The following is a 21,414-nucleotide window of genomic DNA, read 5'->3' on the forward strand; positions in this document are numbered from 1 at the left end:
TATATCAAGAAACCTTAAAATTTGACAGCTAAACAAATACTTTAGTAAATCGTTATTACAATTGTTATATTTACATCATATTAACCACACCCTTTTTATCTAAAAACATTGCGCAAAACAGATTAGAAACCCTTTCCTCATCAAATACTTATATCAACACAAATTTGATAAATAAATAAATAAATAACCATAGATGATTTCAGTCCCTTTTAGCTGTCATCGTGACATAAACAAAATAAAAGTCCACAAGATCATAAACAAAATAAAAGTCCACAAGATCATAAACGCATTAAAGATAGACACATACAAATAAAACTCCTTTGCAAGTTGTTTATGCTTAGCATTCCTTGATAAACCTAACATAACATTAATACTCATGTATTAATATGAAGAATCGTTGAATAAACAAATCAGTAAAGAAAACCCAAAAAACTTTACATGTTAGTATTAAGTAAAAAGTACCTGACTACAAAAAATGAGATCTAAAGACCTAATACAAAATAGCTTCTTCCCGGACTACTTGCAATCCAAAGGTTTCTTTCGATTCAACTCCCACAGTTGGTACAAAAAGTTCCCTAATAGTCATATACTACAAAAGTATGATCACGGTTAGCAGGGTAATAATACACTTTGGATATTGAATCTACTCTGTATGTAGAGAAGATCTGCTTCAAAGATGATCTCTCTATGCTATCACAGTTAACTTCATAGTATGACAATAATAAACAACGATTAAGTCATTCACAGTTAACACGAAGAGAGAGTACCAAGAGGTTGTTCCAATTAGAAAGAGATTTTGATATAACGATCACGGAGGTCTTTTCAAATTTGATTCATCCCAAGGATTCATCAACTCCTCCTCCAACTTTCATTACTCCTATAGAACAAAAATGAAACAACAACTACATCAAGAGCTATTGATTTCACAAAGAAAACCCACTATTTAAAAAAGTTGATAAATCTTAAACCACAATTTCAGATACAAGGGAGGTGAGGGGTAGTGAACAATTGACAAAGTAAGTGATAGATTCGTGTAGAGAGAAACAAAAAATCAGACCATACCTTGCTATAATATACAACAAGCTAAAGCAAGCGGTGCAATTAAATGGTCTAAGGCGGCACATATGAACCTCGAAAGCAGAAAAGGACCTGGTGGCGGAGGTTGATAGTGACGTTTGACGCTAGAAATCCATATCACAATTGATGTTTATGTCTTGAAATCGTTTCTATCACGATGTTTCCTATATACAAAACATCAAGATCAAGAGTTAGTTTTAGGGATTGTAATCGATATAGGTAGTAAGACTTAGGGATCGAAATCAATGCTTACCTTGGAGATTTTGGGTTTATTTCAGGAGAGTAGTTTTGGCTGATGTTGCCAATCGTTCAAAAAGTCGATTTATACCTCTATCTTCATCTTAGATCTGTTTGAAGCAGGGGGTGCATTTTGGTGGTGAAACCCTAAATCAGAATAAGATAGAATAAGATAGAATCGATTACGATGGTCTCTGGATCAAGATCCATGTCCATAATCGGAAAATAGATCTAAACTTGAAAAACAAATATGTTTCATTCCTTTTCAAGATCAAAGTTTTTGTTCCCAACAAAGCTTCAACCATGGCGACTGTGGTGATTTTCCTGAGATAGGGTGAAAGGGAGAGGGTGGTGTGTTGCTGGAAACGTGGTGCAATGATGATCGAGGTGGTGAGGGAGGCTATTTAAGGTTAGAGGGGAGAAGAAAATGGAGAAAGAGAGAAAAGTGGCGGTGGTTTCCAAATTTTGAAAATGAAATACATGACGAAGAATAGAGCGATGCAGAAAAGAAAGACACGGTGGCAATCTGTGTGAGTTGATCCGTGTAAGGCTCCGCATGTTTGGTAGATCTTCCCATCTCAATCATTATAAATTTGTACACAAGGCTCTACATGTTGTCTTTTAAGACAATTTTTAAATTCTCCATTCTCATTGGTTAATAACATTTCACACGGATCACCATTCGGAAAATCCTCACCGTTCAATATAGATCCGACGGCCTAGATTATCTTTCCTTGTTTTTTAAGATAACATGCTTAATTTTTTGTACCTTAGGCTTTACAATTTGTAATTAAGACATTGATTATGTATGGGGTGTGTGTGTCTATATATATATATATATATATATATATATATATATATATATATATATATATATATATATATATATATATAGTGTCAAAAAGGGCGTGTAATAGTGAAAAAAAAGGAGGGAATGTTCAAGGGGGATGATATATTGTTGGGAACGTGTTTTAGAGAAAGAAGTAAGAGAGAACGTGTGTGGGTGTGAATCTTGTGTATCGGATTATCAATCAATACATTGTGTGCATTGAAGATTCATCTTCTTCTTCTTCTTCTTCTTCTTCTTCTTCTTGTGTATTCTATCTTGCATCATCCACTTGATTGAGATTCCGCACCATCAAGTGAATCAGATTGATACATCAAAGCGAATTTGGGAATTACAAGTGGTATTAGAGGTTGGATCGTATTAATCAAATTGGCAAGATATTGAACGTTTTTGGATTTTTCTTGGAGTTTTTGGCGTTTTTGATTTGTTTTGGACGAAATATTGGTTGTTTGTTCTTCTTGTTCTTCATAATTTTGAGTTTTTGGTCGAGTTTTTGCATTAAAAGTTGAAAAATCGTGTTTTTGGTCGTAATCTGCGAGACCCCGGTGGCTACTCTCTGTGTCAGATAGGGTTTCCACAATGTTTTCGGCCAACAACGTGTTTTCAGCCAGCAACGATTTCGGTGGAGCGTCTGCGAGGGTTTGCGGTGGAGCGTCCGAAGGTTCTCGGTGAGAGGGTTTACGGTGTGAGGTTCTCGGCCTCAGAGTTCTTGGCTCGCACGTGTTTGGTTCCGATTTCGGTCTTGCATTTTCGGTTAGAAGTAGTTTTCGGTGCGAGACTTCTCGTTGTGGATGAGAAGCCTCGCGATTTCGGTCTAAAAATCAAATTTTCAAATTTTAAAGTCTCTTTTTCGGCCTAAAGTTTTGACTTTCGACTTTTGACTTCCAAGTTTGAATTTTAACTTTCATTTTTGACCTTTGACTTTCAAAGTTGACTTTGAACTCTCACGATTAACTTTGATTTTCTAGTTTAACTTTCAAATTTTAACGTTTGGCTTTCAAATATGATTTTCAATTTTGACTTTCAAGTTTGACTTTTAAGTTTGGCTTTTAAGGTTGACTTTTGAGGTTTCAAGTCAGAGAATATTTTTGGTATACAATGAGTTCCTCAATCAACAAGGTTAATGAAACTTCATGTTGTCAGTCTTGTGAAGCTACAATTAAGCTTCTTCATGATCAAATTGATATATTACATAGAGACAATGAGGACCTTAAATATGAATGATATACTCTTAAGAAGGCCCAAAAACCCTTAAAAGAACAACTAGAGGCCAAAACCAAGGATTTTAGAAAACTTCAAGAAGAATATAGTAATAAATGTGAAAACTATAACTATGTTAAGAGACGGCTTGCCAGCTTGACTCACGAGCTTGACACATTGAAAAACAAATTTAAAAATGCTGATTTTAACTTCAAAAAGTTTGATGTGTCAAGTAAGAAAGTTGAGACTATGATTGAGAAACAATTAAATTTAAAGATAATCAAAATAAGGGTATAGGGTATCACAATGTTCCACCTCCCTTCAGTGACAACTATACCCCTCCCCTTGAAATCAATGAAGAAGAGACACCTGCTCAGTTTGGTCCGCCCCTTGTACCAGCTTCAGTTAAGACTAAACAGTAAGGCCCAACTGAGAATATTGAGATGAACGATACTGATGATTCTACTTCATGCGCAGGTCAAGTAGTGGAGAAGGAGAACAAGAAGAACATAATTAATTCTAGTTTTGTTGATTCTGTTGATTGTCAAACCAATGTCTCCTTGAACTCTGAATCTTGTGCTTCTAATTTAGTTACTTCTACTAAACCTGTTGTTGGTAAATATAGGCCACCAAATCAAGCGAAACAGACTGCTTGTTGTAAGTGTGCTTGTGGGAACAATCAGAGACAAGTCATGGGCATGTTACCAGGGACAGGCAGAAACAACTTCTACGTGAAGAAACAGACTTGTTTCCACTGTGGAACACTTGGACACATTGCCAGAAGTTGTCCAAATCATGCATATGTTCCCTTCTATGCACAAGGTTGGCAGAATGCTCCAAGAGGGAGATTCTCCAAAAGTAACCCTTCGAGGTCACAATCACGTAATGGTGACTGGAATGCGAAAAGGCCAAGAATCAAACTCCCAAAGACAAGAAGGGAATGTCGGCCAATAAGCCAAATTCAAGAGATGGTCTAGTTAAACCAAGATCAGTTAGGTCAAAGTCATCTCGACGTTTGGTTTCAAGTTCTAAAGTGAGTGATAAGGCTTCCATCCGATCAAACAATAAATGGGTTAAACCCGACTACAAATGGGTACCAAAAGTTCATACTCCCAAATTGTCTAATAATTCTAACGTTTCTTCATCTTCTGTGTGTGATAAACAAGATATGTCATGGGAGAGAGTATCTTGCGTAGATGATAAAGGTCAACCCAGTTTCAAAATGGATTGGGTTCCAAAGACCAACTAATCTCGCACTCTGTGCTGGAGCAGATATAGAGGAATATCATCAAATTTTGGTTTTTTGATAATGGTTGTTCCAAGCACATGATAGGGGGCATCTCTCAACTGTACAACATTCAAAAACTTAATTGAAGGTATGTGTCCTTTGTGGGAAAGGAAGAAAGAAGAGTATCACAAATGGGGATTGTACTTAACGATGTGAAGAATTTTTGGATATGTTCCGGAGTTGAGACACAACTAAGATTGAATGTGTTGTTGCATATGTGTGCTGTTCTTAGATCATCTGGATGCAACTTCAGTTGGTGAATTATGGTTTGCGTTTTCTCGATACTCCTGAGTTTTTCTTAAAAAGATTCGTTTTGAAGAAAATGTTTTTTTTCTTTCTTCCCCATGCCCAAATTTAGGGGGAGAAATCAAAATACAAAAAAATTAAAAAAATCAAAAATACAAAAATCTGTACTTATAGTTTTTCGTTTGTAGGTATTATTAGGAAAGTGATATGAAGTCTAGTGTCACACCCCCAAACCAGAACGGCAGAAACGTCTGAGGCATATGGAGTGACTTCATGTACAGTACTATAACAATTGAATAGCAATGAAACATAGCAACACATACATTTAGACATTGAGATTTCAAATATTACATTGTTTACAAACATGGTTGTTTCCAAAAATTCAATACAAATAACTGAAAAGTAGGAAAACATGAGACGACGACGTCAGCCCTCAACAAAGGTTTGAGTACATGTCTACTGGTTTCCTGAGAATACAAGTGATTTTGAAAAGTATCAACAATTAAGGTGGTGAGTTCATAAGCATTTTTGCATAAAAAGGGTTTGTAACTGTTTCACGAAAGACGGTTTCGTATATTTCCAGAAAATCCGACATTTTCTTTAATATGAATTGAAATTGAAAGTAATTCCTTTGTATCTTTTCCTTGTAAAGTAATAATGTATATTTCCATAAAAATGCAGTATTTTCTTAAAAGTGAACTTTGGTCTTAAACCCTAAGACAACGATGGAAGTGAATATCGTACATAAAATAGTATATAGTTTCATTTCTTTTAATAAAACTAATGAAGTGTAAGCTTCCTGTAAACCAAATAGTTTCGCTAATCTCTATGTGAGTTCTTATAACCATGCTTGATATGACTGTTATGCCTAAACGGCGTTCTTCAGGCGTCAGAGTTGGTACACTTTTGTCACCCTAGACTTGCTGGTCTAACTATAGCGAACAACTGAGATGTGGGGTTGTCAATCCCGTATAGATCTATACACAACGGTCTCGCTATCCCTCCAGGAGACTCTGGTTATAACGCAAGACTTAAGGTGTACGCTAGGTAGGTATGGTGAAGGAAAGTCTCACAAGAGCATTAACAGATTTACGTGAACTATGACTCAATTTTACTTGCACAATAAGACAATTATGTCTTTAAATAATTATATGTACATTTGAAAAGTGTGGTTTGTGACCTCCAAACAATACCGATTATAGTTTATTATGTTTGTTAGTCAAGACAATTTATATAATCATATATATAAATACATATAAGTTAACATGTCTAGATGTTTTGAAAGAATATATCATATAAACTCTCAGCTAACACGAGTATAAGAACTTTTAGTATGATAAAGACAATTTTTAGTTTTTGATTTTTCTATCCATGTTTTTTAGAAAAATTATATAAAAATTATCATAAGTTGAAATTTGGATCCGTGAACTCTGAGAGTTTAGGAAATGAGTCTACTTTGTTCATAATTTTTATTATAATTTTTAATGGTCTCAAACCAGTTTTGAAATGTTCATCTTCACAGACTGGTCCGAAATCGTTTATGAAATGATAGACAGTTTTGTAAAAATCGCCATAAATTGTAGAAAAATCATATGAACGTGTGCGGGTAGTCTTTAGATAGGTATAAATCTGAACTATTTTCATATTAAAAGGTTTTGAAAAATATTAAGTTTAAGATGGTCAAAACAGTCCATGAATAGACCATAACTTTTCTATTGAAATTTGATGTTTAAGTTTAGATCATGTTTTGGTGTTGTAACTTGTATTTGCCCTCTAAAACTTGAAGAAAACATGAAAAAATAGGGGTATGAACTCACCTTGTTGATTTCGTGGGTTGAAGGAAGGAAGTGAAGAAGATTGTGTGCCTAGCCTTGCATAACTTGAAGAATACTCGAAAATGGGTGATGTTCTAAGGATCATACACACGAAAAATAGGTGTGTAAGTGGAGTGATCTTAACACAAACATGTAATAAAACCCTTTCAGTTTCACAAGGAACTTACCAAGATGCCTAGGACTGAGTTTTGTGGTGATGAAGCTCGAGTTTTTTAGAGAAGAAATGGGAGGAAGTTCTTGAGAGCAAAGTGGGGGAAAATGAAATTGTGAGGTGTGTGTGTGTGTGTTTGGCCGTAACATAAGAGAAGGGGGGGGAGTTGACTTTGTTAATGGTTGATGTGAAGCTGGCTTGGAAACATGTTGGTCCATAGCATTGTTATTTGGGGGTTAAAAATGAGGTGGCAACTTTTTTTGCAAACTCTTTTTCTCCTTTTTTTTTCTCTAATACCAACCGAAAAGCATAGGGTTTTCGGCCGCTTATGGCTCTTCAAAGGGCTTTTCGGTTTTTGGGTGACCGAAAACACCCTATCTTCTAAAAGGGTTTGCGGTTTTGAAGAATGTGGGGGCTTTAGGGCTTATTTTGGCCCACTAAAAGGGTTTTTGGTCCAATAAGGCCCAAAGAAAAGGGTTTTCGGCCTAGGATGTTTGGGCCGAGAATTCTTGGGTGAAGGCCCAAAATTGATTGGGCTTAGCTACATGGATCAGTTTTTGGGCTTGCATGAGGTTATTACTATTTGATTCATATGTATTCATAAAACATTGTTGTTTTGGACTTCAATAGATAATGAAATAAGGTTACGTAGAGGGAATTGCTTTATACATGAATCACAATCTCAACCCTAAATTTGCTAGTTGTGACATCTAGTGTTAATGGGTAATTTGAAATTTGTGTAATGCACTAAAACTGAATTGTCTAGATTGTGTGTTCAATGTACTGGTAGACACGAAGGATTCAAAAGGACTAGCATAGATTGATAATAAAGGGACTTGACAGTGTGGATGTAGATAGTTTCGTTTGGACTGACCATACGACGCTCGAATAGATTGAGTAGTGAGATAAACAAGGGAGCCTGCGAGATACATTAAAGTCATATGTACCTAGATTTTTGGCTCAACATTTCCTCGATGTACGAACTTATGTCCTTAATTTCGATACTGATAGGGCGACTGGGGGTTCTGATAAAGTAGGTCTGTAGGAAATTATTTTCTTGCTTTCTATCTGTCAGCCATATGTAGCCTCCTTTGCGCGGTGGAACATATCCGACCTGGAATGCAACATATGCAACTCTATTTCTATGCACCTTCTTATCTGTGTAATTCTTTTTATTTGTTAGCCATGTGTTGTTTCCTATGCGCGATTGGAAACGATCCGACCTGGAACACAGCATATGCAACATTCTACCTCTCAATCCCTCTATCTGTGTTAGTCACATGCTGTCCCCTCTGCATGATTAGAAAGGATCCGACCTGGGGCACAACATATGCATTTCTAAATCTGACTTCTTTCTTAATGATTGAATACTCACCTAAAGTAAGGAGTTCTTTGGAAGTTTTTGATTGCCAGGGTATGTTGGGAAGTGGGGAACATATTCTAGTAAACCTAAAACTAAACTACTTAAAAGGTTGTTTGTAGATCTCGCTGCTGAATTTAAGTCGACAACAATATCAGTAGTCGTCGTCAGCTAAATGGTCTATTTTAGAATATAGGTGCAATGTCTTGTCACTTATAATCTGTCCAACTTGTCAATATCATTTGTGCTTAAGTGGATCACAATACTGGTTATTGACCATAGCTAAACATACAGTTGTGTGCTTATAAACGATATTGAATTGCTTGACAACTTTGATCCCAAAAGTCTTAAATTTAGTTATTATTTTTGTTTTTGTTAAATTTGTTCATAGTTTTCCTCTATGCACAAATTTAGGGGGAGAATTAAAAAAATTTAAAAGCAAACAAAAATCATAAAATTTAAAAATCCAAAAATATGTTTATTTCTGTTTTTATTTCTTTTTCAGAAAAATCAAAAAATCCAAAAAATATTGTTTTGAGTGTATTTTACCTTTTATTTTTATTTTTAGTTTACTTTTTAGTGATTTCTATTGTGTGCTAAGTTTTCTTTTAGTTTTGTTTTTATCTCAAAATTTCATTTGTCTTAAAACAAGAACTCAAAGGAAGAAGAGACTCAAAGAGACTGTATCGGAACTTTCTGAGCCAAGGTTACATCCTTGAACAACTGTGGTGAGAAGGGTTTTTCATAACTCTGTGATCCACAGGGACTTTTTAGTCATTTGTTACTTTTCAAAGCGCAATAGTGATCATTGAAGAATTGTCATTCGAAGGAACAAGAAGTGAAGATTATTTTTCAACATTCAATCTTTCAACCCCAGAAGCAAGATGATGCTGTACTTGAAGTTATGTGACAGATTGCATTGAAGCCTCCTCAATCAATTTGCTGCTATCTATGAACCTGCCGAAGTGATCCAGAAGAATCAGTCTCTCTGTTATTTTCTCGGAAGATTCTCAAAGCTGAAAGTGCCGATTTTCAAGAATCCTTATAAGAAGCCTCCACTCCCAATGTGCGTTCAAAGTCAAATTTTTTGAAGAAAAGTTCAACTGTTCAAGATGAAGTCATTCATACAGATATTCATTTGCTCATCTTGAAGTTGTGAAGAAATCGAAGATAAAAGCTGAAGCTAAGCACAAAGCGAAGATTGAAAAGTAAAGAAGCTTCCAAACCAAGGGGAATTTGTTAAGACATAAGAAAAGAAAGCTATAAACCAAAGGGGAGACTGTTAAGTCTAAATTTATGGTTTATACTTTGCTTTTCTAGGCATTTATATAGTTTTCGGTCCAGGGCCAAAATCCCCATGAGTTTATTTGTTGTTTGGACCGAAATCACATGTGATTTCGTTCAAGCTATTGGGTTTTCGGTTTGGGCTTTGTACTTTGGGTCCATACATATATAGTGTCAAAAAGGGCATGTAATAGTGAAAAAAGATGAGGGAACATTCAAGGGGACTGATATATTGTTGGGAACGTGTTTTAGAGAAAGAAACAAGAGAGAACTTGTGTGGGTGTGAATCTTGTGTACCGGATTATCAATCAATACATTGTGTGCACTGAAGATTCATTTTGTTCTTGTTCTTCTTCTTCTCTTGTGTATTCTATCTTGCATCATCCACTTGATTGAGATTATGCACCATCAAGTGAATTAGATTGATACATTAAAGCGAATTTGGGACTTACAATCTACACTCAGCAAACGCGTTGTGTCGTGTCGAGTTAGAACATTAATCATGTGGTGTCAAACCATTTATTTTTGTGTTGGGTTGCAGTTTAGAGTTTAGACCTTGTAAATCTGTTGTGTAATAATAAAACATTACTGAACATTAAAGAAGTTCAAAAAGTATGAGTCAGGGAGAGCCAGAAGGAAAAAAAAATAAAATTTTGAATGTGTAAAAGTTGGATGGCAGAAGGACAAAATTCAAAATACATAAAATAAAAATCATTATATAAAGTTTGTTAATATATATGATGAATTATTTATATTTAAAAATACAAAAAAAAAATCGAAATTGAAATTAATATATAATATGAAGGACTATAAATGTAATATTTATTATATCGTGATGGATTTGCTGCTAATCTACCCTAATAAATAAGAATGATTTTGCCACATGTCATTCTCTCATTTAATTTGTCACATGTCATTTTGTCATAATTTAGAGATATATTTATTTTCCACTTGTCATTTATTTCATTTTCCATTTCTAATATATTATTAATTAGTTTCCATAAATTAAACCTACCATAATGATATTAATTTTAAATTTTAAATTTTAAAATTCAAATAAATTTACAGTTTAAACCTTTGTGTTTAACATTTTGTTATAATTAACCTTTTTAGTATACGGGTCTGATAACTAAACAATAATTTTTATTTATTTATTTTTTGCATGTTTTTTTTCTTATAATTTTTATTTATTTCAAATTTCAAATTCAAATAAATTTCTCATTTAATCGTTTCTATTTAACATTTTGTTTTAATCAACCCGTATAATATACGAGTTTCACAACTAGTGAATAATGATTATGTGTTAGTCAAGTCGAAGTGGTTTTTGACTTTTAAAAAAAGTGTTGCTAAATTGATATTTCATGGACAATCATTTATCAAAAATCAGTCCTATAATTAGTTACATACAACTATTTTTTCTGAATATCTGAATCAATAAAATATGGTAATTTTATATGTACCCACAAGTTGTTTTTTTATATCTTTTGTGAGTGAAATAGTACCCACAAATTGTTTTTTATATCTTTAGGCGTAGGCGGGGATACCCACAAATTGTTTTTTTTATATCATGGCTCCACACGTACACGAGGCTTAGTCTAAGTGACTAAGTCAACAAGCAAATAATAAATGAGATTAAATTACCCTTTCACCCAACTGAACCACTTGTTAGCCCAGTAGCCCTATATATAACTCAAGCAATGACACTTCCCAGACAAACCTGCAACTTTTCAGTTCATTAACAAAAACACACGCCGTTGATCGATCTTTACTTAATCAGAATCTTCAACCAAATGGATCCTCATCATTCTCTTCGAACCATTTACCCTTATATCATCATTTTAATTCTTTCATTGAACAGTATGGGGTGCAAAGCTCAGTTGTCTCCTACCTTCTACGATAGCACATGCCCCAACGCACTCACCGTCATCCGAACTTCAGTTAGGACTGCAGTGTCACGGCAACGTCGCATGGCAGCTCTTCTCATTCGCCTTCATTTTCATGATTGTTTTGTTCAGGTAGATTTAATACGTAATTTATAAGTTCCCTTTTCCTTTCCATGACATTTGACCATGGTGCCTGTGTTTTTTGACCTATAGCTAGCTATATAACACACTTGAACTTCATATATACTGGCTAAATTTGTAGGGTTGCGATGCATCTATTTTACTAAACGACACACCCACAACTGAGAGGACAACATTTTCCAATGTTGGGGTTGGAGGATACGAAGTTATAGATGCAGCAAAATCTGCTGTGGAGAATATATGTCCCGGCATCGTTTCATGTGCTGATATACTCGCTGTTGCAGCCCGTGATGCTTCTGTTTCGGTAATTGACTGCTTAAATATATATTTTCTTATAGTAAAAATAGAATCTGCATCTTTTTACTTATCAATAATTTAAAAACATGCAGGTGGGTGGTCCATCATGGTCAGTAGGTCTTGGTAGAAGAGATTCTACTGCTGCATATCCAAGTCAAGCCGATAGCGATCTTCCAAGAGCTGATCAGGATCTACAGTCACTCATTTCGGATTTTCAAGTGAAGGGTCTGAGTGAAAGAGACATGGTTGCTTTATCTGGTTAGAATTTATAATCTATACACTTTACATATGTCGCTGCATCCATGGTATCACCGACAATTATCTTTCTCAAATTTTGAAACTGATCATGAACAATATTTTTCGTATCAGGGGCTCATACTATTGGGCAATCACGGTGTGTTGCTTTTCGAGGCAGGATACATGGCAATGGGTCGTCGGACATAGATGCTAACTTTGCTACCACACGTAGGCGCAACTGCCCTTTGACTAGAGGAGAAGGAGATGATAACATGGCACCTCTTGATTTGGTGACACCAAATTCATTTGATAACAACTACTTCAGAAATCTAGTACAGAGGAGAGGTCTTCTTCGATCGGATCAGGTGCTCTTTAATGGAGGCTCAAGTGATAGCATCGTATTAGAGTACAGCAACAGTCCTTCAAGGTTTGCATCTGATTTTGCAGCAGCCATGGTTAGGATGGGAGAAATTGATCCCCGTACAGGTGCAAACGGAGTGATAAGGACTATCTGCAGCGCTGCCAATTAAGAAAAAAAAAATCGAACGTATATATGGAAAAGTAGCGACATCTATATTAAATTTTCAGGACCATGCTTCTTGGGTGACATTACATTTATATTTCATAAATAAGTTTTGAAGATTGAATCCATGTTTGACGTGAATAGTGTAATAGCAGAGTAGATTGTTTTGTAAATTACTTTCCAAAAAAACTCATATTCTCTTTTCCCAATTGTAAATTAACACACACACACACACACACACACACACACACACACACACACACATATATATATATATATATATATATATATATATATATATATATATTGTTGGCGAGAGCTAGAGTTCAACACATGTTGTTATCCTAAACTTGTATTCTTATCTTATAGTTTCCCTTATCATAGGATAGTAAGTTATATATAGCCTTGTACCTTGTTCTTTATAAGATATAAGAAAAATCTTGAAAGAGAATTCCACGAATTTATCTCTCTAAATTAAACATGGTATCAGAGCAAGGTCACTGATCCATCGGATTGCAGAAATCTCAATCGAATTGAGGACATCTCTCAAGGCGAAGCAACATGGGCGAAGGTGAAGAAGGGTCAGGTCCATCGAATCAGGTCATCGTCAACAATGTCCAAGATCCTCCGTTTCCCACCCGGGTCATTCTTGACGATAACAATTTCCCCCTCTGGTCTCAACTAATGGAGATGAGAATTGGGGCACGTAACAAACTCGGGTATCTCACTGGTTCATCAATAAAACCCACAACGAACGAGAAGGCAATCGAAACGTGGACTACAGAGAATAACAAAGTTAAAAGCTGGCTCATTGACTCGATGAGTCCAACTTTGATGCGGAGATTCATTAGGTTGAAGACAGCAGCGGAGATCTGGGATGCGGTGTCTAAAACCTTCTACGATGGAACAGATGAGACACAACTGTTTGAATTGAATCGAAGGTTGTTCAGTACTCGTCAGAATGGACGCCCATTACCCACGTATTACAATGAATTAGTAAGTCTTTTCCAAGAAATCGATACTAGGCTTGCTGGGGAAGGGGATTCAGTAGCGGAAACCCTTGTAGTCAACAAGGCTATGTCTAGGTTTCGAGTCCACATATTTCTGGCTGGATTAGATTCAGAATTCAATCAAGCAAGGAGTGAATCCTTGAGAAAAGATCCACCACTCACTCTTGAATCCTGCTATGCATACATCAGAAAGGACCACAACCAGCGACAAGCTATGGAAGTCAAAACAGTTGAACCAGATAGCGTTGTGAACGTGGCCACTCGAAACTATCAAACGAAGAATAAGGGCACAAATGGAAAAGGAGGAAACAATCTCTCTTGCACTCACTGTGGAGAGACAGGACACTCAAAACAGAGGTGTTACGAGATCATAGGGTATCCAGACTGGTGGGACTTCACGAAGAAACCCAGGAAGAAGATTGGAAAAGGCCAAGCTGAGGTGGCAACAACAATGAGCCCTGAAACCCCACCCATTGCAGCTTACACATCAACGAACTCTGGTAAGTCTCACGTTGACTTTAAAAAACCTGAATGGGTAATAGATACGGGGGCCACAGATCACATGAAAAATAATCCTAATTGCTTATCTACTTCGTATACTCCAAAACAAGAAAATGTATACACTGCGAGTGGAGGTGTTGAACGTGTCATAGCAGAGGGCACAGTTAATGTATCAAACTCTATGGAACTGAATTCAGTTCTTGTAGTTCCCTTTCTATTGTAACAACTCGTCATTTAAGGTCATTGAAAATCGAGTCTTGTAACCTCTTGGAAAAAGTAATTGGGATACCATCGAAAAATGAAGTATTCAAAAGCTCTGGTTGGAGTACGCTATGTAGTAGATATCGTCTTAAGATTTCCAAGCATATAAAGAACACTAAAATCCGAGTTATAACGAAGAAGTTATGACCATTCTAAGTTTTCCGACAAAAACCGGCAATACGAAGTTACGTAAAAATGCAAAGTTTCAATAAAATACTTTTTGACCTTAGGTGTCTAAATGAAAGTCATAGATATCGTTAAACTACAAAAGTACATAAAAAGAACACCCAAATCCGACTTCGTAAATTGAATTTATGATTTCTTTTTTTAGTTCGGCTTAGCAGCAGGCAGCTAAAAACTTGAATCGGAGATCGAGCGACTTTTGGCTGGAATGACCTAAACGAGAATCGAAGGTCTCGACAATGGTAATTCAGCGGTAAAAAGTCTGGCAAAAACCGACGTCAGATAAAGAAGTTATGAATTTCTAAAGAAATTCCTTAAACACGGCCTTTTAAAAATAAATAATAAAAATAATTTCGGAATTTGCCGACAGAATCTAAACGAAAGTTGTAGATTTTAGTCTCACCTACGCGTGGATATAAAGAACGTCGAAAACGGAGTTCGTATGAAGGAGATATGAATTTTTGAAGTTTAATAAATAATTAATATATATTTTTAATTTTAAACTCTTGGTAATATCCGAAGAGGAGTCAAGATAGGACCGAGGTACGCCCTGCGTACCCTCATACGCCCCGCGTACTCAAATCAAGGGCCTCGGTTCGACCACGTCGCCCCCTATGCGAGCTATGCCCCGTCCCATCCGAGCTCCGGGGCAGTCGAGGACTCGATCATGCATGATGCACGGGTACGCCCCGCGTACGCCCGTACGCCCCGCGTACGGAGGCCTCTCAGCCCCTATAAAAGGGATGCGAGGGTTCCGGGAAAACATGCTCATTTCCTCTCGTTTCTCTTGCGTTTTGCCTCGTTTTTCGTGCCCGTGCTAACCCGAAGCCCTGGTCATTTTGCCCAAGTCCCGAAGATCGTTTTTACTCCCGAGATTCCTGAGAATCCCGAGAAAAATCCGTTTCCCGAGACGAAATTCTGCCCGATTTCCATCTCGCTTTCTTCAAACTTTCAGGTGAGTTCATACCCCTACAAACACATTTTTAAATACATTTTAAATGTTTTTTATACTCTTTTAAGGGGGGGGGATACAAGTAAACATACGGTTATTATCATGTATTTCACAAAGTTTCACTGTACTCGTTTTTATCGAATGAATCACTTGTGATTCACTACTACTATGTGAAAACTCTTGTCACTTTTTGCATGCACTAGATTTATACAAAGTATTTAGCAATTCCAAAGCATCCTTCGTTGCTAAACCGTTTTAATACATTTTAAAAACTTATGATTTATGCATTGTCGAACATTGTGAAAAAGGATAAACTTTACATACGAAACTACTACTTTAATACAGACTTAGTTGAGAATCCGTGAGACGTGTACATCTTCAAATAATACATTTTTGCTAAAAGGTACCGCTTCAAGTCCTGTCTATAACCAGAGTCTCCCGTTCGGAGAATGTGTCAAATGTGTATAGATCTATACGGGAAGTCATGATCCCGCGCCCTGACTGTTAGCTACAGTCCGTCCTTTGGGGTGACAGTTTGTCATAACGCTACAACGCCTGAAGAACGTCGCTACAGGCATATTATGTTTAGTATGGTTATAAAACTCATCGGATATACAATTATTATAGTACTTCTGATTGATGAACGAGTAGTTATTAAAACTATTCTTCATCTAACAAACTGAAATCTTCTAATAGGTTTTATTATATAAATCTATGCTCTAACCCCCTAAGGCATGTCTTTTGCTTTCGGTTTTTAGTCTGGGACATTAGGCTAACTATCACTTTAGGAAAATATGGGATTTTCCCGGTATACAAAACAAACAACTAATAGGAAAATAAGGGATTTTCTTGATTTAACTATCCATATTATTCAATACATATATTCTCATGCATTTCACACTTTTATAAGAAAATAAGGGATTTTCTTGGAAAACATACACTCAATTTGGAATGGCATACAAACTTTCTAAACTACTTATGAACTCACCAACTTAATTGTTGACACTTTCTCTTTGAAATAACTTGTATTCTCAGGGAACCGCTAAGCAGGTTTGGAAATCAACTTTTGGGGATTAACGCGCTGGCGTTAATTACTTCTTTTAAAAGATGTTTATGCTTTTATCTTTTGGGCATGTAATGAATACAATGATGTAAACATTTTAAAAACCTTTATATATGTATGGTGGTGTGTACCTTCCTTTCTATGAACTGTTATGATACTGAATATGACGTCCTCCGCCCCCGAACGTTTCCGCCGTTCTGGTTTGGGGGTGTGACAGATTGGTATCAGAGCATCATTTATAGTGAATTAAGTATAACAAAACCATTTTTGGTATACAACTATAAACTCAACTGGGCAAAAACACTCTGAGAAGAGTCACACTTTTGAGATTAAATTTATTTAGTTTTTGTAAAGTAAGCATGCATTCATTTCGTACTAATAACAGTTTCACATCGGACCATTTTAGAAGTATTATAAATAAGTTGTGCAGTGCAGGTACGCCTTGGGACATGTAATCGGAACTGGGAAGGATATAGCCTGATCAACTATATTTGTCCGAAAGCCGACTAACGTATGCCGAGGAGTGTCTGTAGTGGACAACAAATTTAAAACTTGCCAAAAACATATCGTTAAATAATACTAAGGGAGTATTTGAGTATCAACAACCATTAAAATTAAGGGTAAATTTCATGTACTCTAGCTTATAGTAAATTCTTAACCCTATTCTCGTGCAGACTCAATGTCTGGATTCCACCACCCCAATGACCCCTACTACCCCAACCAAGGTAATGGAGGATGGATCGAAGAAGATCCCGAAGAAGACGAAGAACCTATAGAGTTGGATGAAGGAGATGACTCTGGTACAGATTCAGAGCCAGAGGTTATCAATCCACCAGCCCCACAACCTCCTGTCCATGTGAGGAACTTCCAAGGACCCACTCCTGTGGGGGGGAGTCACCTCCACCATTGGAGCCAACAACAAAGCTTACGCCCTCCCTACAGCATGTGCTGAGACTTTTATGATGTCAGGGGCGGGGGATCGACGGATCGAGCACTTCCGGTCATGGTTGGCAAACTAGCCAACCAGTGCTATCAATCCGGAGTTCAAGCCAACCGGATCCGCGAAATCAACGTAGAAGTGCAGGTTCACACTTCTGACATCCGTAGGCTGGATGGGATTCAGGACCATGCCCAACTCCAAACTGAGGCATTTCAGGCTCAAATTATTGCAGCCCTAGCCGAATTAAGGGAACAACAAGCCGCTTTTGATAGGCGTCTAATGGAGTTGAAGCAATCGGATGCGGAGTCAAGCTCCAAGCGCAACCTACGTCGCAAGTAGTGCTTGCTAAAATTTCAAATTTTGTTATAAATTAGGACTTCGGATAAAAGTATTACTTTCTTTAAACTTTCTGTAATCGGAGACCTTTAGAAAGGTCAAAATTTTTTGTCTAAACTCGGATGTAACACAACTATATGTTTAAAATATATAGGGAAAACCTCTTTTTTGTTTTGATTATGTGCAGTTCGTCCAATTCATAAGTACATCTATTCAAACTTCATTTATAAATCAGACTCAGAACCCTATGTTGGCCAAACCAAAGCCTTAAACTATTAAAGGAAGTTAACTCAATATCATTCAACTTGCAATCACCAAAACTTATAATTTCTCACTTTCTTTTGGCAGCGCGATGCCTCCTTGTCCAAACCCGAGGCCTAGACCGGGCACGGTGCCACCACCACCTCCACCACCAACGTATGATCCGACCATGGTCCAGGCGGCTATCACAGCAGCAGTAACAACAACTCTCTCACAAATAAACTCCAATGCAAATGGAGGTACAGGAAGCAGCACAAATCATTCAAATCATGGCACCGGCCGTGGTCAAGTGAGGGAGTGTACCTACAAGGAGTTCTCCAACTCAAAGCCAAAGACTTTTAATGGCATGGGAGGAGTCATTGCACTAATGCAATGGTTCGAAAAGACCAAAACAGTCTTCGAGATCTGCTCGTGCCAAGAAACAAGCAAGGTCAAGTTCGCTGCTTGCACCTTCATAGATCGAGCCCTCACTTGGTGGAAAAGCCATGTGAATTCGGTGACGCTCACTGTCACCAACGCCATGAGTTGGGAAGATCTGAAGGTTCTACTACTGGAAGAATACTGCCCAAGGGGCGAAGTGCAAAAGCCTGAGCAGGAGCTCTGGAATCTGAAAATGACTGGGTCTGATCTAGTCACCTACATAGCTAGGTTCAACGACCTCGCTGCATTGTGCCCTACCATGGTCAACCCAGAATCAAAGAAGGTTGAAAGGTACATTTGGGGGTTATCACCCTAGATTCAAGGGCATGTCCTAGCTTCCAACCCTATCACCTACAACAGCGCTAAACGCTTGGCTCAGCGACTCATCGACCACGGGGTAAAACAGGGTACCATTGCAACTACCGCCAATCCATCTAAGGAGGCACAAGGCCAGAATAGGCCTTGGAACAAGAGAAGGGGGCAAACCCTACATGAGAACCCCAAGAAACAACAAGTAGTAGCGATCCACGCTATTACTGTACCTACCAATACTGCCCCCACAAGCTCATACAATGGGAAACTTCCGAAATGCAACCAATGCAACTTCCACCACCACGGTCTCTGCCGTGACCTTCAATGCACCAGGTGCAATAAGAAGGGACATACAGCCCGCTATTGCAAAGAGCCAACCCAAAAACCCGCCCCCACTACTAATATCGGAGTAAGCCGCGCCTGCTTTGAGTGCGGAGACACAGGGCACTACCGCAGGGACTGCCCGAAGGCAAACAACAGGAATACCGGCGGAAGGGGCCGAGTATTCGCAATGGGACAAGATGAAGCCGTTGCAAACCCCACTGTTGTTACGGGTACGTTTCTTCTCGATAACTCGTATGCATGCATTTTGTTTGGTAGTGGAGCGGAGAGAAGTTTTGTGAGTCATAATTTTAAAGGCCTGCTAAAGCCATTACCACAATCATTAAGTGAACCGTTTATAGTAGAAATGGCCAACGGTAAAACCGAAGGCACCAAGGAGATATACTTAAACTGTACTCTAACTCTAAATGATAATCCCTTTACAATCAGCCTCATGCCAGTCTTGATTAAGAGTTTCGATGTCATCATTGGCATGGATTGGCTGAGTTCTCATCATGCAGACATTTTATGTTACGATAAGGTCATTCGTCTTAATCTGCCAACCGGCGAAACTTTCATTGTCTTGGGCGACAAACCCAGTACCACTCTTCGTATCATCTCATGTATCCAAGCTCAGAAGTGCCTACGCAAAGAGTGTCACGCGTTTTTGGCACATGTTGTAGATGTGAAACGCGAAGTCCAGGACGTCAAGAATGTGCCCGGCGTATGCGATTTTCCCGACGTTTTTCCCGAGGACCTTCTAGGAATACCACCCGCGAGACAAGTTGAGTTCAGAATCGATCTGGTTCCCAGAGCTACCCCAGTAGCTAAAGCACCCTATCAATTAGCCCTGGCAGAGATGCAGGAGCTATCCAGCCAACTGAATGAGCTACTTGGAAAAGGATTCATCAGGCCGAGCTTCTCGCCATGGGGAGCACCCGTCTTGTTCGTGAAAAAGAAGGATGGATCATTCAGGATGTGCATCGACTACCTAGAACTCAACAAACTTACCATCAAGAGCCGATACCCCCTACCCCGAATCGACGACTTATTCGACCAACTCCAAGGAGCCAACTACTTCTCCAAGATCGATCTGAGGTCAGGATATCACCAACTGCGAGTCCTGGAGAGCGATGTTCCCAAGACGGCCTTCCGAACGAGATACGGACATTACAAGTTCGTAGTGATGCCGTTCGGACTAACCAATGACCCGGCCGTATTCATGGATCTAATGAATCGGATATGTTGTCCATTCTTGGATAAATTTGTGATCGTATTCATAGACGATATACTCATTTATTCAAAGAATAAAGAAGAGCATAGTCAACATCTGAGACAAGTCTTAGAGACGTTACGGACTGAGAGACTTTATGCAAAATTCTCAAAGTGTGAGTTTTGGATTAGAAAAGTGGACTTCCTCGGTCACATAGTCAGCAAGGAAGGAATCCACGTGGACCCATAAAAAATCAAGGCTATCAAAAACTGGTATGCCCCAACTACTCCAACAGAGATTCGCCAATTTCTAGGTCTTGCTGGTTATTATCGAAGGTTCATTCAAAATTTCTCCAACATCGCAAAACCTCTTACCGCTTTAACCCAGAAAGGTGTGACCTACAACTGGGGAGAAAAGCAAGATGCTGCATTTCAGACTTTGAAACAGGCCCTTTGCAGTGCACCACCCATCCTTTCTCTTCCAGAGGGGACCGAAGATTTTGTGGTGTATTGCGACACTTCGAAGCAAGGACTGGGTTGTGTGCTAATGTAGAGGGGAAAGGTTATTGCATATGCCTCACGACAACTGAAAACGTATGAGGTCAATTACACTACTCATGACTTAGAACTTGGAGCGGTGGTCTTCGCTCTTAAAATCTGGAGGCACTACCTATACGGTACCAAGTGCACTATCTTTACAGACCACAAGAGCCTCTAACACATCTTCGACCAGAAAGAGTTAAACATGAGACAGCGACGTTGGGTCGCATTGCTCAACGACTACGAATGTGAGATTCGCTATCATCCGGGAAAGGCAAACGTCGTGGCCAATGCCCTTAGTCGTAAGGAGTACTCTGGCCGAAGAGTGAAGTCATTAGCCATGTCGATCCATTCGCACCTGTCAGCACAAGTCAAGGAAGCTCAAATAGAGGCCTTGAAACCCGAAAACGTGACAGGTGAGACCCTTAGAGGAATGGACAAGAACTTAGAAATCAAGAGTGACGGAGCACGCTACTTCATGAACCGAATCTGGACA

General features: G+C 38.1%; 1 protein-coding gene and 1 long non-coding RNA gene across 3 annotated transcripts; one reads left to right on the forward strand and one right to left on the reverse strand.

Annotated features, from left to right (window-relative positions):
- Positions 1-20: 20 nt before the first annotated feature.
- Positions 21-1,876, reverse strand: LOC145101302 (uncharacterized). 2 transcript variants are annotated; one of them, XR_013705590.1, is made up of 5 exons: positions 1,331-1,873; positions 1,063-1,241; positions 768-877; positions 463-589; positions 21-356 (listed from the first exon to the last, which is right to left on the reverse strand). It is a non-coding gene; the product is annotated as an uncharacterized LOC145101302 (long non-coding RNA). The 2 variants fall into 2 exon arrangements; XR_013705589.1 differs by having other exon boundaries at positions 463-877; positions 1,331-1,876.
- A 9,348-nt stretch (positions 1,877-11,224) lies between these two features.
- Positions 11,225-12,815, forward strand: LOC145101303 (lignin-forming anionic peroxidase-like). Its single transcript, XM_079038500.1, has 4 exons — positions 11,225-11,540; positions 11,671-11,853; positions 11,939-12,104; positions 12,216-12,815. Exons 1-4 carry the CDS (start codon positions 11,316-11,318, stop codon positions 12,611-12,613), a joined length of 972 nt encoding a protein of 323 aa, XP_078894626.1. The 5' UTR covers positions 11,225-11,315; the 3' UTR covers positions 12,614-12,815.
- Positions 12,816-21,414: the final 8,599 nt, after the last annotated feature.

Source organism: Lactuca serriola, chromosome 4 (genome assembly GCF_051521515.1).
Source record: "Lactuca serriola cultivar US96UC23 chromosome 4, Lser_US96UC23_V15, whole genome shotgun sequence".
Classification (NCBI taxonomy): domain Eukaryota; kingdom Viridiplantae; phylum Streptophyta; class Magnoliopsida; order Asterales; family Asteraceae; genus Lactuca; species Lactuca serriola.

Coding starts and splice junctions, on each gene's coding strand:
- LOC145101303 (XM_079038500.1), top strand. CDS start 11,316: ATGGATCCTCATCATTCTCTTCGAACCATTTACCCTTATATCATCATT. Junction 11,854..11,938: donor CCCGTGATGCTTCTGTTTCG/GTAATTGACTGC, acceptor AAAAACATGCAG/GTGGGTGGTCCATCATGGTC. Junction 12,105..12,215: donor AGACATGGTTGCTTTATCTG/GTTAGAATTTAT, acceptor TTTTCGTATCAG/GGGCTCATACTATTGGGCAA.